This window comes from Somniosus microcephalus, chromosome 9 (assembly GCF_052327205.1).
Source record: "Somniosus microcephalus isolate GS21.2 chromosome 9, FLI_Smic_1.0, whole genome shotgun sequence".
NCBI lineage: Eukaryota > Metazoa > Chordata > Chondrichthyes > Squaliformes > Somniosidae > Somniosus > Somniosus microcephalus.
This window is the reverse complement of record NC_140995.1, coordinates 231178364-231195110: the sequence shown is the minus strand read 5'-3', so window position 1 is coordinate 231195110 and position 16747 is coordinate 231178364. Positions and strand designations below refer to the sequence as shown.

Sequence of the window (16747 nt, the reverse complement as noted above, 5' to 3'; positions counted from 1 at the left end):
TAAGAGCTGTGATAAGGTGCTATATCAAGGCACATCTTTTCCTCCTCACTCACTTTATCTGCAAGTATTTTCTTTCAAGACAGACGGTGGACTGAACCCCCTCCCCCGCCCACAATGAAAGTGAATCCTGCCGTTCCCACTCACCACCAAGAGTGAATCCTGACCAGCAAATCCATGCTGAGAAGCCAACCCAAGACTCTCAACAGCTCTTCCTCCCCATGGAAAGAAAAATATAGGCTTGGGAAGGGAAGGAAATCACACCGCTGCCCCCACTGTCCACTCCCTGTTCCTTCACGACCCCCCTTTCCCTGTCCTCTGCCCCTCCCTCCCGTTCTCCTCCCTCAGCACTGCACTGGATTGTCAGCCTGGGTTTCTGTGCTCAAGTCTCTGGAGTGGGACCTTCTGGCCCAGAGGCGAGAGTGCTACCCACTGAGCCACGACTGAGCCCACAAGCAGCGTTTGAGATTGCCTGGGCTCTCCATTATTACCTGGTTCCTGATCTCTTGGCTCAGTTCCTCGGCCTTGTCCAGCGGGAAGCCGGGCACCAGCTCGGTAGTGAGGACGTGCTTGCTGCTCAGCTCGTCAATCACCGGCGGTACGTAGAAGAAAGGGTCGTCCTTCACCAGCTCCCTGCAAGGGACAATGAGAGTGGGTTAACATCGCGGCTCTGCCCCCATAAACCCCGTATCACAGAACGTCAGACCCACAACAACAACAACACGAGAGAATAGCAGATACAACAACAACTTGTATTTATATAGCACCTTTCACATAGTAAAATGCCCCAAGGAGCTTCACAGGAGTATTATCAAACACAATCTGACACTGAGCCACATAAGGAGATATTAGGGCAGGTGATCTAAAGCTTGGTCAAAGAGGTACATAATATAAGAAGAAAGAGCAGGAGTAGGCCATTTGGCCCTTCGAGCCTGCTCCGTCATTCAATAAGATCATGGCTGATCTTTTACCTCAACTCCACTTTCCTGCACTATCCCCATATCCCTCGATTCCCTTAATATTCAAAAATCTATCGATCTCTGTCTTGAATATACTCAACGACTGAGCCTCCACAGCCCTCTGGGGTGGAGAATTCCAAAGATTCACCACCCTCCGAGTGAAGAAATTTCTCATCATCTCAGTCCTAAATGGCCGACCCCTTATTCTGAGACTGTGACCCCTGGTTCTAGACTCCCCAGCCAGGGGCAACATCCTCCCTGCATGAATTTTGTATGTTTCAATGAGATCACCTCTCATTCTTCTAAACTCTAGAGAATATAGGCCTAGTCTACTCAATCTCTCCTCATAGGACAATCCCCCCATCCCAGGAATCAGTCTGGTGAACCTTCGATGCACTCCCTCTATGGCAAGTCTATCCTTCCTTAGGTAAGGAGACCAAAACTGTACACAATGCTCCAGGTGTGGTCTCACCAGGGCCCTATATAAGACATCTTGGGGGAGAAATTCGGTGGAGCCGCAAACGAGGCACCAAGCTCGCCTGGGCGCCGGAATTAGCGCAGCGATTGGAGCAGTTGCGACCGCCGGAAATTCAGCTTGAAGGCCCCAAGAGGGAGACGGGGCGAGGCTCGAGGCACTCCGCGTCCCTCTTAGGGCGCTGAAACTGAATATCGCAGCGCAACGTGCCACAGCGCCACGGCGCGCTGCGGTACTGCAGGCCTTCCTCCCATTCTTAAGGGGGAGGGGCCTGCACCAGCACAATCGGAGATCGCGAGTGCCGGCAAAAGAGGCCCGGCACCGAGAAGTGCCGGGCTCTCGGAAAATAGCCGGCACTGCCGTGGGGGGAGATCAGGAGGCCGGGGACGGAGGTGCTGGCAGGCGGCCGGCGAAAAAAACGGCCGCCCCGCACCTCCACCTTAATTTGCGCCACTGCCGCCACAGGTAGGCCCCGTGAACCGGGCGCGATTTGCGAACGGCGCTAGAGGCGGGCGCTACCGAATATTGAGATCGGGGCGGTAGCGGGGCGCTGCACACACCGATGACGTCATCGGTGGCGGCGCAGCGCAACAGGCTAACGCCGCCATTAGCGCCCCAGCTAAATATCGCGGGAGGCGTGGCCAGTGGCGCTAAAGCCACTGAGTGCCCTCTTTAGGCGCTAACTGGTAGCGCAGCCCACCGAATTTCTAGGCCCTTTACTCTTATACTCAAATCCTCTTGTAATAAAGGCCAACATACCATTTGCTTTCCTAATTGCTTGCTGTACCTGCATGTTAACTGTTGTGTCTGTACCTTTCTACCTAGACACAATTTAGAACTCAGAACTCAGAGATTCAAACATGAAGTGCTTTATTCAAAAAGGTTCTGGAGAGAACCGAACAAAGAGAGCTAAAAACTTAACCAAGAGAACACCCCAACCATTTATCTGCTGCGACAGCGCCACCGCAGGTGGGAAGAGAACACACAATACATAACATATTCCTCCCCTCTTAAATGAAAGGTCCACATTATTCCTCAACAGGTAAGTTACTTTCAATGCACTCAACTAACCAAGGGTAGAGGTAGACTGCCTCAAACCCTGACTTTACCCTGGGGTTTATTCTGCCCCAGTCTTGTGGGTAAGTCACTACGCCTACAGATCCAAGCATCTTGAAGGCCGCCACTCTCTGACAGGATACCGGCGGTCATCGCTGGCTTCCACAGCAGTAGGCATTGACACAGGCCGAGATAGAGAAGGTGCCTGTGTCAGTCGAAAGTCAGGAGTTTGCACAGGTGGAACAGTCTCTTTGACTTCCTGTGTTGGAGAAGAGCACTGTGGCAAAGGATGCTGGTTTGCGGTATCATCCGGAAACAGTTCAGGCCAACCAGCCGTTGGAGCCTCTGTGGCTGCCCACTCACTTAGCCTGTCCACATCCCCTTGAAGCCTCTTTGCATCCTCCTCATAACTTATATTCCCACCCAGCTTTGTATCATCAGCAAACTTGGATATAATGGCCCAGAAATTCGGGTCTCCGCGGGTGAGTACGCACGGGGTACTCACCCGTAAGCCCAATGGAAGTGCCGGTTTCCTGCATGCACTGCGCATGCGTGGGAAACCGGCACTTCCATTCCCCTGAAAGGGGTTCAGAAGTCGAATGCGTGCGCAGGAGAGGCTGCGCGTGCGCATCGAACTTACGTTTTTGTTGCAGGTTTTCCCGGGAGGGTAAGTCTCCAGAAGTTAGACATGTAAAAAGCAGGCGTAAGGCCTGCTTTTTACAAGGTAAGTGGTGAATTAATTAAAATTAAAACATTTTTTCCACAGATTTATTATTTTTAAATACTTTAAAGAAAGGTAAGTTTATTTTTAGCCCCGTTAGAAAATGTAATTAATTTTTTCAAAAATTTAAATTGTTTAAAATAGTTATTTCATGTTATAGTTTATTTTTAAAATGTGATGGTTTTTTAAAAATTTATTTGAAGATTTAGTGATGTTTTGGGGCTTGTAGTATTTATAGGTTTGACAGGTCTTCCTGTCAAACTTATGAATAAAGCATTCCCTGCTCCGATTGGCTCCCCATGGCCCACGTGATCCCAGGGGACGCATTGAACTAACTGCGCCCCTGGAATACGCAAGCACTGCGCGCCGGCAGTTGGAGGAGGCCCAGGATCAGAATCCCACGCGGGCCCACAGCTCAACGGTCGGCGCGGTAGGTAAGTGCAGGTCGGGGGCTTGCACCCGCGGGAAGCCCCCGACCCAAATTTCTGGGCCATTACATTTGGTCCCCTCATCCAAATCATTGATGTAGATTGTGAATAGCTGAAGCCCAAACATTGATCCTTGCAGCACCCCACTAGTCACAGCCTGCCAACCCGAAAATGACCAGTTTATTCCTACTCTCTGTTTTCTGTCTATTAACCAATCCTCAATCCATGCTAGTGTGGCAGAGGCACCAAGGGGTTCTTAGATTGTTGTACATAATTGCCTGTAACAAAGACAATCGGTATCTGTATTCGTTTGCTGCATGTTAACAGCGCGGTCTCTATAAGACCAAGCGCGATGACGTCATCACGGGATGTTCCCAACGGCGGGAAACATGATGACATCATGACGTCAGACTGAGGAGCCTCCCCTCTCAGTCCTCATGGAGCCAGCTTTAAGCAAAGACCTGTGTTTGAATTCTCCTGTGTTTTTGAATGTTACTTCCACCAGTTTGCATTAAACATCGTTTTGGTTAGCTGATTGCCTCGCTCTTAGTAATTTCGTCAGGAATTCATGAATTCCTACACTAGTATATTACCCCCAATCCCATGAGCCCTAATTTTGTTTAATAACCTCCTGTGTGGCACCTTATCGAATGTCTTCTGAAAATCCAAATACACCACATCCACTGAACACACTCCCGGGGACCCCTGTAAATACTGACACACTCCCAGGGACCCCTGTAAATACTGACACACTCCCGGGACCCCCTGTAAATACTGACGCACTCCCAGGGACCCCTGTAAATACTGACACACTCCCGGGACCCCCTGTAAATACTGACACACTCCCGGGACCCCCTGCAAATACTGACACACTCCCAGGGACCCCTGTAAATACTGACGCACTCCCGGGACCCCCTGTAAATACTGACGCACTCCCAGGGACCCCTGTAAATACTGACACACTCCCGGGACCCCCTGTAAATACTGACACACTCCTGGGAACCCCCTGCAAATACTGACACACTCCCGGGACCCCCTGTAAATACTGACACACTCCCGGGACCCCCTGCAAATACTGACACACTCCCAGGGACCCCTGTAAATACTGACGCACTCCCATGGACCCCCTGTAAATACTGACGCACTCCCGGGGACCACCTGTAAATACTGACACACTCCCGGGGACCCCCTGTAAATACTGACACACTCCCGGGGACCCCCTGTAAATACTGACACACTCCCGGGGACCCCCTGTAAATACTGACACACTCCCGGGGACCCCCTGTAAATACTGACACACTCCCGGGGACCCCCTGTAAATACTGACACACTCCCGGGGACCCCCTGTAAATACTGACACACTCCCAGGGACCCCCTGTAAATACTGACACACTCCCGGGGACCCCCTGTAAATACTGACGCACTCCCGGGGACCACCTGTAAATAGTGACACACTCCCGGGGACCCCCTGTAAATAGTGACACACTCCCGGGGACCCCCTGTAAATACTGACACACTCCCGGGGACCCCCTGTAAATACTGACGCACTCCCGGGGACCCCCTGTAAATACTGACGCACTCCCGGGGACCCCCTGTAAATACTGACGCACTCCCGGGGACCACCTGTAAATAGTGACACACTCCCGGGGACCCCCTGTAAATACTGACACACTCCCGGGGACCCCCTGTAAATACTGACGCACTCCCGGTGACCACCTGTAAATAGTGACACACTCCCGGGGACCCCCTGTAAATAGTGACACACTCCCGGGGACCCCCTGTAAATACTGACACACTCCCGGGGACCCCCTGTAAATACTGACGCACTCCCGGTGACCACCTGTAAATAGTGACACACTCCCGGTGACCACCTGTAAATAGTGACACACTCCCGGGGACCCCCTGTAAATACTGACACACTCCCGGGGACCCCCTGTAAATACTGACGCACTCCCGGTGACCACCTGTAAATAGTGACACACTCCCGGGGACCCCCTGTAAATACTGACACACTCCCGGGGACCCCCTGTAAATACTGACGCACTCCCGGGGACCACCTGTAAATACTGACGCACTCCCGGGGACCCCCTGTAAATACTGACACACTCCCGGGGACCCCCTGTAAATACTGACGCACTCCCGGTGACCACCTGTAAATAGTGACACACTCCCGGTGACCACCTGTAAATAGTGACACACTCCCGGGGACCCCCTGTAAATAGTGACACACTCCCGGGGACCCCCTGTAAATACTGACACACTCCCGGGGACCCCCTGTAAATACTGACGCACTCCCGGTGACCACCTGTAAATAGTGACACACTCCCGGGGACCCCCTGTAAATACTGACACACTCCCGGGGACCCCCTGTAAATACTGACGCACTCCCGGGGACCACCTGTAAATACTGACGCACTCCCGGGGACCACCTGTAAATACTGACGCACTCCCGGGGACCACCTGTAAATAGTGACGCACTCCCGGGGACCCCCTGTAAATACTGACGCACTCCCGGGGACCCCCTGTAAATACTGACGCACTCCCGGGGACCCCCTGTAAATACTGACGCACTCCCACTCCCCCAACCTCCAAAGACAGTGTGCGCTATCCAAAGGTTACAGAGTGTGTTTTTATTGGCTTGCCGTAACAGAATGGCCATGTTCGCACATCAAGTGCAGAGATCTGAAGCTGCACAGACCCACTGCTGTGCAAATCCAATGGAGCAGCTTTTACTGCGACTGATCGAGTGACTTGCTATTCCAGCTTTCACCTGTAAGGGGAGCCAGGAAACCGTAACAACAGGAAAAGCCTGGAGCAAACCGCGCTGGAGAGCTGCAGCTGGAGCCGTGATCAAAGCTCGGGACATGCCGCAGCTCGAGTACAAGGTCCCGGTCGGTCAATGCCCCATGAGCTGCGCTTTGTCTGGCTCGGCCGGTTTCTTTTAATGCGCCGTCCCTTTATTTTTGCAATGAAAAGCCGGTGGGCCGGCTGCGCGGGAGCTCAGAGCGCTGCTTAAAGGGAACATTGGTCGGAGGGAGGGGAGGGTGGGGGTGGGGGTGAAAGGTCCCAGAAAACATGCTATGGGCTGGGGATGGAGAGGCTCAGAGGCCCCAGCAGTGTCCGGGGCAGAGCCTCGCTGGGGGTCAAGGTTCGAAGCCCGCGGCCACTCTTGGATTTTGGGAACAAAAGAATAGATTTCGTTGCAAAAACACAGCAGGAAAATCTTTCAAGTCTCACCACGGCTTCACTCAACCCCTTAACGTCAGAACCAACCCCGAAAGATAGAGGAGGACAAACACCATTATCAACCTTCCTCTCCCATTATAACTGCCGGTAGGTATTCAAGCTCCAATCCCGCCAACAACTGACACCATTTTGCTGTAAATAATGTGATGATATTTAGCCCAGATTAAGCAGCAACAGGCCTGCTCCTACTGGCCTTTCACTGTCGACCGTACTGTTTATCTGTAAATCTGTTCCCGACTGTAAATGTACAACACATTCTGTTGCACCCACCTGTACACAACGTTTCAAAGTCATAGAGTAATACAGCACGGATAGAGGCCCTTCGGCCCATCGTGTCCGCGCCGGCCATCAAGCCCTGTCTAATCTAATCCCATATTCCAGCATTTGGCCCGTAGCCTTGTATGCTATGGCATTTCAAGTGCACATCCAAATGCTTCTTAAATGTTGTGAGGGTTTCTGCCTCCACAACCCTTTCAGGCAGTGAGTTCCAGACTCCAACCACCCTCTGGGTGAAAAAGTTCTTTCTCAAATCCCCTCTAAACCTCCCGCCCTTTACCTTGAATCTATGCCCCCTAGTTATTGACCCCTCTACTAAGGGAAAAAGCTCCTCAGCATCCATCCTATCTATGCCCCTCATAATTTTGTACACCTCAATCATGTCCCCCCTCAGCCTCCTCTGCTCCAAGGAAAACAAACCCAATCTGCCCAGTCTCTCTTCATAGCTGAAGCGCTCCAGCCCTGGTAACATCCTGGTGAACCTCCTCTGCACCCTCTCCAACGCGATCACATCCTTCCTGTAGTGTGGCGACCAGAACTGCACACAGTATTCCAGCTGTGGCCTAACCAGTGTTTTATACAGCTCCATCATAACCTCCTTGCTCTTATATTCAATGCCTCGGCTAATGAAGGCAAGTATCCCATATGCCTTTTTTACCACCTTATCCACCTGTTCCGCCGCCTTCAGGGATCTGTGTACTTGCACACCCAGATCCCTCTGACCCTCCGTCTTGCCTAGGGTCTTTCCATTCATTGTGTATTCCTTTGCCTTGTTAGTCCCCCCAAAGTGCATCACCTCGCACTTTTCCGGGTTAAATTCCATTTGCCACTGTTCCGCCCATCTGACCAACCCATCTATATCGTCCTGCAGACTGAGGCTACCCTCCTCGCTATTTACCACCCTACCAATTTTTGTATCATCCGCGAACTTACTGATCATACCCTTTACACTCATATCCAAGTCATTAATGTAGACCACAAACAGCAAGGGACCCAGCACCGATCCCTGTGGTACCCCACTGGACACAGGCTTCCAGTCACAAAAACAACCTTCGACCATCACCCTCTGCCTTCTGCCACTAAGCCAGTTTTGTATCCAATGTGCCAAGGCACCCTGGATTCCATGGGCTCTTACCTTCTTGACCAGTCTCCTGTGCGGGACTTTATCGAAGGCCTTACTGAAATCCATGTATACCACATCCACTGCGTTACCCTCATCCACACACCTAGTCACCCCCTCAAAAAATTCAATCAAATTAGTCAGACATGATCTTCCCTTGACAAAGCCATGTTGACTATCCCTGATTAATCCTTGCCTCTCCAAGTGGAGACAAATTTTGTCCCTCAGGATTTTTTCCAATAATTTTCCTACCACTGATGTTAGGCTCACTGGCCTGTAGTTCCCCGGTTTTTCCCTACTACCCTTCTTGAATAATGGTACTACATTAGCGGTTCTCCAGTCCTCTGGCACATCCCCTGTGGCCAGAGAGGTCCTGAATATATGTGTTAGAGCCCCCGCAATCTCCTCCTAAAGGTCGTTCCAGTACCTTTAGACTTATAAGCAACGTTCCCTTTAATTTTCATTTGGGTGCGTGGCCCCTTTAAGGGGCTGCACCGCCCGCTCAAAATACCAGGCATGCGCATTTTTCCTATTTAAAAGCCGGTGAGCCGGCTGTGCGGGAGCTGCAGAGCACAGCACGGCCGTGCAGCTTAAAGGGAACATTGCTGATGAGCATTTTTTTTTTTTTTAAATTAAAAATAAATTCAACAAATGCAGACTTGGGTTCAGTGGGAAAGTGAGGAAACATCCTCTCCATCGCCAGCACCACCCCTTATCTCACCCTCACCACACTTATCTCCACGCCCCCCCTCTGGGGACGTTGCTGCTGGATTGACATCTACTCACGACTGAATACATCTGACTCAAGGCCACCCCCCCAGAGAGTCGCAGTCTCGGCTGCCTTTTGTGCTCCAGCTCTCTTGGGGGGGGGGGGGGGGGGGGGGGAAACACGTTTCACCAGCGCGCACACACCTGAACTGCTTGTAACAGGCCGCCTCCCTTTCATAGTCACACTCCAGCGCGAGTTCGCGGCTCATCACCTCGATCATGTGCTCGGGGAACAGACCTAATCAATAAAAGGAAATCGTTTTCAAATGCTTTCAATCCACAAACAATTGGCGTCTTGTCAAAAAGACTTGCATTTATACAACAACAACAACAACAACTTGCACGTCTATCACTAAACTCCCCGAGCCGCTTCACAGGAGCGATTATCAAACAAAGGTTGACTGCGAGCCGCACAAGCCGCTGTTAGGGCAGGTGACCAAAAGCTTTCTATAGCGCCTTTCACAACCTCGGGACGTCCCAAAGCGTTTTACAACCAATTAAATACTTTTTTGAAGTGTAGTCACTGTTGTAATGCAGGAAACGCGGCAGCCAAACTGCACACAGCAAGATCCCACAAACAGCAATGTGATAATGACCAGATCATCTGTTTTAGTGATGCTGATTTAGGGATAAATATTGGCCCAGGACACCGGGGAGAACTCCCCGGCTCTTCTTCAAAATACAGGAAACTTTTTTTTATCCGGCACGGACGGGACCGACGTGGTGCCGGTTCATCAAAAATTCCGGATAACCGAACGCTATAGTAAAAGATAGGGAGAGCCGACAGCTCCGTATAAAGCAACAAACCCTGTTGCTTAGCAACAACTGTAGAACAATGAACACAAGTTCCAAGCGTCTCTGTAGCTTAGCAACAGCTTCAGCCACACCCTTGCACAGCAACAGATGGAAGAAGGCAAATAAATATGAAGTAAAACCTACTCCTGAATTTTGCCGGTTAACCGAGATTTCCGATTATTTAGGTGCCGGTAAATCGAAAGTTTCCTGTAGTGCCATGGGATCTTCTACATCTACCTGAGAAAGCAGACCCCGTGCTATACTGTCGGAGGTGCCGTATTTCAGAAAGGACGTTAAACCACCTCTGCCCTCTCATGGCACTATTTGAAGAAGAGCAGGGGAGTGCTCCCCGATGTCCTGGGCCAATATTTATCCCTCAACCAACATCACTGAAACAGATTATCTGGTCATTATCACACTGTTTAGTGGGATCTTGCTGTGCGCAATTTGGCTGCCGCGTTTCCTACATTACAACAGTGACTCCACTTCATAAAAGTTTTTCATTGGCGGTAAAGCGCTTTGGGACGTCTGGTGGTTGTGAAAGGCGCTTTATAAATGCAAGTCTTGATATACTCTCCATGGCACACCCACTGCAGACACACGCCCATGGTCGACTCATTGGGAAGCCAGGGATATCTTAGCGCAACGCAACAGTGGCCTGATGTGACTGGTCTCCAGCATTGGGAAGGGGTGGGCCGAGGGCGAATGGGCACGACTCGCCCTCCCTCCACACCGTCCTCCGATAAAATCCCATTCAGACGGAGACCGCAGGGGGACACGGGACACTAGTGGAGGCATCGAGTGATGCGGAAATGGCTGCAACAGTCAGCAGACAATGGCTGAGGTGGGAGAGATTCCAGTCACTGAGGCACAGGTCACTTACCTTCAGGGAGAGCATTACTCATGCTCATCAGAGTTATCAGGTTGTCCACATCACTGGTGATGCTCTGAGCAACTCCGGGATACTGCAGATAAAAACACAGGAACACTCCGTCAATACGGGAACACGGCCCCATATATTTTTTTAATTCATTCTGGGAATGTGCATATTGCAGGCAAGGCCAGCATTTATTGCCCTTCCCTAACTGCCCTCGAGAAAGTAGTGGTGAGCCGCCTTCTTGAATACAACAGAGTGTCTCGCTAGGCCAACTCGAAGGGCAGTTAAGAATCAACCACATTGCTGTGAGTCTGGAGTCACATATAGGCCAGGCCGGGTAAGGACGGCAAATTTCCTTCCCTAAAAGGACATTAGTGAACCAGATGGGTTTTTACTACAATTCGGTAGTTTCATGGTCACCATTACTGATACTAGCTTTTTATTCCAGATTTATTTAATTAACTGAATTTAAATTCCCAGCTGCAAAGGTGGGATTTGAACTCACGTTTCTGGATCATTAGTCCAGGCCTCTGGATTACTCGTCCAGTAACATAAACACAATGACAATGTACCCTGAACAGGCCACAGTCTATAGATACCGGGACACAATGTTCCCTGGAAGCTGCGTGGCCGTGTGGATGCGCAGTGTCCGAGGACCCGCGCAGGCCGCTCACCAGCTATTGCATTGTAATAACCGGGCATGCGCAGAATATAGAAACATAGAAGGTAGGAGCAGGAGTAGGCCATTCGGCCCCTCGAGCCTGCGCCGCCATTCAATGAGATCATGGCTGATCATCCAAATTCAGTACCCTGTCCCTGCTTTCTCCCCATATCCCTTGATCCCCTTAGCCTCAAGAAATATAGAAACATAGAAGCATAGGCCACAAAGCAATTTAAAGGGACCGCGCACAAATAAAAAATTAGAGGGAACATTGCCAGGGCGTCGGTCCCGCAGATGCCGGGGCGACGGTCCCCCAGACGCCGGTCCCCCAGACTCCGGGGCGCCGGTCCCGCAGACGCCGGGGTGGCTGTCCGGGACACGACATAAGAACGCGGCTATAACTAACTCGGCAATGAACCAGGGAAGGTGCTGAAAGCGGAGAATCACATGGTACAACCTGAATCTTCATGGCCACTTCCCTTCCGTCCTTGAGCTTTGCCAGGTGGACCTGGCCGATGGACGCAGCAGCAAATGGTCGGTCTTCGAAAAACTCCAGCTGATCTCTCCAGTCAGGCCCCATGTCACTGCTCAGTACTTTCTGCAAAAAGGCAAACGCAGAAACCAGTAAAGATGGCGGCGAGGAAGAGGAGCTTTAATAAGCGGCGGTAAGTGTCAAGGCCTCGCATGCTGTACGACGCCAATTCAGCGGCTGGTTGACGCGGTCCAACGCACCTGTTCGTCTCTGCGATTGCCCGAGCCACAGGTTGGAGGTCAAGCCCTTTTCCTGTGGAGACTCGAGGTAAAGCAGGCGGGGAAGGTACCGCCAAGAGGACGCTCTGCTGTTTACAGTCAACACCAGCTGTAGGAAGCTGTTAGCCGAGGACTGGGAGCGAGCGGCTACTTCACCCGGCTACAGGAGTGTGGAGCGTGGGGAGAGCCTCGGGGCGTGTGCAGGCAGCAGGGATTGTGGGGCGCGGGGGCGAGTGTGGGGCAAGTGCGGGACGCGGGGCGAGCGCGGGGGCGAGCGCAGGGCAAGTGAGAGTGCGGGGCGAGAGCGAGTGTGGGGATGAGCGTGGGGGCGAGCGCGGGGTGCAGGGCGAGTGTGGGGATGAGTGTGGGGCGAGAGTGAGTGCGGGACGCGGGGCGAGCGCGGGGGCGAGACGAGCGTGGGGCGAGAGCGAGTGCGAGGCGTGGGGCGAGTGCGGGGAGAGTGCGGGACGCGGGGACGAGCGCGGGGCTGGGGGCGAGCGCAGGGCGTGGAGCGAGTGCGGGATCGAGCGCGGGGGTGGGGACGAGCGTGGGGCGAGTGTGGGGGTGGGGGCGAGTGCGGGGACGAGCGTGGGGCGGGGATCTTCTCACCATCATCTGTTTGCTTGGCATGAAGTCTGCACTCTGTCGCACACGTTCAAAGATCTTCTGTAGCTGAGGGTTGATGAAGGCATCATCTGGGGGAGTCAAAAGTACCAGAAATTAAAGGAGGTGGGTCAGAGAGAAGAGGCTGACATACGTTACAGCCTCGGGGCTGGTTAACTGATCACCGGTTAACCTGATCACCGAGAACGCGAGTTAGCGAGCATGTCGGAAATTACACACAGGATATCACACAGACTAGAGTGAGAGTTACACACAGGATAACACGGGCTGGCGTGTTACATAGAGGATAACACACGGATCTCATTGCTGTCTCTCACTCCAGCTAATCAAAAGACAAAGCACAAAGATAAATCCTCTATCGTAAAAATAAAATAAAATGTTTGCACCTTTGCCCCACCCACACAGCAGATTCCCAATCTCAGTTCTTCCAAAATGGGGCATCAGCCAACACAGAGGGACTGAGGGGAGACTCGGTCACATGGGATTGTTCTTGTGCATCTCAGCACGCCAGTACTCCACTACAGGACTGAGGGAGTGCGGAGATGCATAAGAACAATCCCATGTGAACATAATCAGAACACAAGAACAGAAGACATAGGAGCAGGAGTAGGCCAGACGGCCTCTCGAGCCTGCTCCACCATTCAATAAGATCACTTTCTCGCCCTATCCCCATATTTCGATTCTCCTAAAGTCTAAAAATCTATCGATCTCAGTCTTGAATATACTCAATGATTCAGCATTCATAGCCCTTTGGGGTAGAGGTTTCCAAAGATTCACAATCCTGAGTGAAGAAATTCCTCCTCATCTCAGTCCTAAATGGCCGACCCCTTATCCTGAGACTGTGACCCCTGGTTCTAGACACTCCAGCCAGGGGAAACATCCTCCCTGCATCTACCCTGTCAATCCCCCCTCAGAATCTTATATGTTTCAATGAGATCACCTCTCATTCTTCTAAACTCCACAGAGTATAGGCCCATTCTACTCAATCTCTCCTCATAGAACAACCCTCTCATCCCAGGAATCAATCTAGTGAACCTTCGTTGCACCGCCTCTAAGGCAAGTATGTCCTTCCTCAGATAAGGAGACCAAAACTGTGCCCAGTACTCCAGGTGTGGTCTCACCAAAGCCCTGCACAATTGCAGTAAGACTTCCTTACTCTTATACTCCAACCCCCTTACAATAAAGGCCAACATTCCATTTGCCTTCCTAATTGCTTGCTGTACCTGCATGCTAACTTTGTGTGCTCCGTGTACAAGGATACTCAAATCGCTCTGAACATCAACATTTAAAAAATATTGTTTTTCTATTCTTCCTACCAAAGTGAATAACCTAACATTTCCCTACATTATACTCCATCTGCGACGTTATTGCCCATTGCCGTTTGAATATCAAAATATATTACATCCACTGGTTCCCCTTTATCTACCCTGCTAGTTACATTCTCAAAAAACTCAAATAGATTTGTCAAACATGATTTTCCTTTCATAAAACCATGTTGACTCTGCCTAATCATATTATGATTTTCTAAGTGGTCCATTACCACTTCCTAAATAATGGATTCCAGCATTTTCCCCAACAACTGATGTCAGGCTAGCTGGCCTGTAGTTCCCGGTTTTCTCTCTCCCTCCTTTCTTGAATAGCGGTGTTACATTTGCTACCTTCCAATCCGCTGGGAGCGTTCTAGAATCTAGGGAATTTTGGAAGATCACAACCAATGCATCCACTATCTCTGCAGCCACCTCTTTTAGAACCCTAGGATGTAGGCAGGCAGGTCCTGCAGACGACACAAAGCTGGGTGGGCGTGTGTGCTGTGAGGAGGATGCCGAGAAACTCCAGGATGATTTGGACAGGTTGGGTGATTGGGCAGAAGCATGGCAAATGCAATATAACGTGGATAAATGTGAGGTTATCCACTTTGGTAGCAAAAACAGGAAGGCAGATTATTATCTGAATGGCAATAGATTGTGAGAAGGGAAAGTGCAACGATACCTGGGTGTCCTTGTGCACCAGTCGCTGAAGGTAAGCATGCAGGTGCAGCAGGCGGTTAAGAAGGCAAATGGTATGTTGGCCTTCATAGCGAGAGGGTTTGAGTACAGGAACAAGGATGTCTTGCTGCAGTTGTACAGGGCCTTGGTGAGACCACATCTCGAGTATTGTGTGCAGTTTTGGTCGCCTTATCTGAGGAAGGATGTTCTTGCCATGGAAGGAGTTCAGCGAAGATTCACCAGGCTGATACCTGGGATGGCAGGAATGACGTATGAGGAGAGATTGGATCGATTGGGCTTGTACTCGCTGGAGTTTAGAAGAATGAGAGGGGATCTCATTGAAACTTATAAAATTCTGACATGACTGGACAGACTAGATGCAGGAAGGATGTTCCCGATGGTCGGGGAGTCCAGAACCAGGGGTCACAGTCTAAGGATAAGGGGTAGGCCATTTAGGACAGAAATGAGGAGGAATTTCTTCACCCAGAGAGTGGTGAACCTGTGGAATTCTCTACCACAGAAGGCAGTAGAGGCCAATACATTAAATATATTCAAGGAGTTGGATATATTTCTCAAGGCTAAAGGGATCAAGGGGTATGGGGAGAAAGCAGGGTCCGGGTACTGAAATTGGATGATCAGCCATGATCGCATTGAATGGCGGAGCAGGCTCGAGGGGCCGAATGGCCTACTCCTGCTCCTATCTTCTATGTTTCTATATCTATGTTTCTGTGTCCTGGGGATTTGCCAGCTTTAAGTCCCAATAATTTCTCCAGTACTTTTTAACTTATATTAATAAGTTCCTCATTCTCATTAGACCCTTGGTTCCCCACTATTTCTGGTATGTTTTTTGTGTCTTCTACTGTGAGGACAGATACAAAATATTTGTTTAATTTCTCTGCCTTTTCCTTATTCCCCAGTATAATTTCTCCTGTCTCAGCCTCTAAGGGACCCGCATTTACTTTTGCTACTCTCTTCCTTTTTACATACGTGTAGAAACTCTTACAATCTGTTTTTATGTTTCTTGCTAGCTTACGCTCATTCCATTTTCTCAATTTCTTTGGTCATCCTTTGCTGGTTTCTAAAGCTCTCCCAATCCTCAGGCTTACTACTATTCTTGGCAACATTATAAGCCTCTTTTAATCTAATACTATCCTTAACATCTTTAGTTAGCCACGGACGGATCACTTTTCCCGTGGAGTTTTTATTTCGCAATGGAATGTATATTTGTTGAAAATTATGAAATGTTTCTTTAAATATTCGTCACTGCTTATCTACCGTCATACCTTTTAATCTAATTTCCCAATCTACTTGAGCTAACTCGCCCGCTCATACCCATGTAATTGGCGGGGGTGCTAACTTTCAGCTGAGATGTTAAACCGAGGCCCTGTCTGCCCTCACAAGTGGACGTAAAAGATCCCACGGCACTATTTCGAAGAGGAGCAGGGGAGTTCTCCCCGGTGTCCTGGCCAATATTTATCCCTCAATCAACATCACTAAAACAGATTCAATTAATTAAAGGGGATACTAGCATCTAAAATCGGGCAGAGGGTGTCCATAACTAACAATAAAAAATTTAATTAATTACATAGAATGGAGCAGGTGATGTGTTACTGTTGAGAGATGTGGGAGCTGGTGAACCCCATTGAGGCTCACGGTGATTACGTCTGTGACAAGTGTCTGCTGCTACAGGAACTCCAGCTCCGTGTTGATGAGCTGGAGTCTGAGCTTCAGACACTGCGACACATCAGGGAGGGGGAGAAGTACCTGGACTCTGTATCAGGAGGTAGTCACACCTATGAAGTTAAGTAATTCAGATGTAGCCCATGGTCAGGGACAGGACGGTGTGACTACAAGTGAGGCAGGTACGGGGATCCAGGAGGTAGAGCTGGAGGAGCCGCAGCCCTTGCTCTTGACCAACAGGTTCGAGGTTCTTACTCCCTGTGGGGACAGGAGCAGGGACTGCAGGGAGGATGAGCAACCTGGCCACAGCACCGTGGAACGGGGGGCCA

At 50.6% G+C, this 16747-nt stretch overlaps 1 protein-coding gene across 4 annotated transcripts in view; it reads right to left on the bottom strand.

The window, feature by feature from the left end:
- The window catches only part of coq8aa (coenzyme Q8A, genome duplicate a), a 90826-nt gene that overhangs the window by 5788 nt on the left and 68291 nt on the right, over positions 1-16747 (bottom strand). For all 4 annotated transcript variants that reach the window (XM_085997994.1, XM_085997995.1, XM_085997996.1 and 1 more), the window contains 5 exons: positions 12739-12824; positions 11837-11977; positions 10725-10806; positions 9191-9284; positions 489-630 (listed from right to left, as the gene is read on the bottom strand). In XM_085997994.1, coding sequence (XP_085854120.1) covers positions 489-630; positions 9191-9284; positions 10725-10806; positions 11837-11977; positions 12739-12824 — 545 coding nt within the window. The remainder of the gene's footprint in view (positions 1-488; positions 631-9190; positions 9285-10724; positions 10807-11836; positions 11978-12738; positions 12825-16747) is intronic.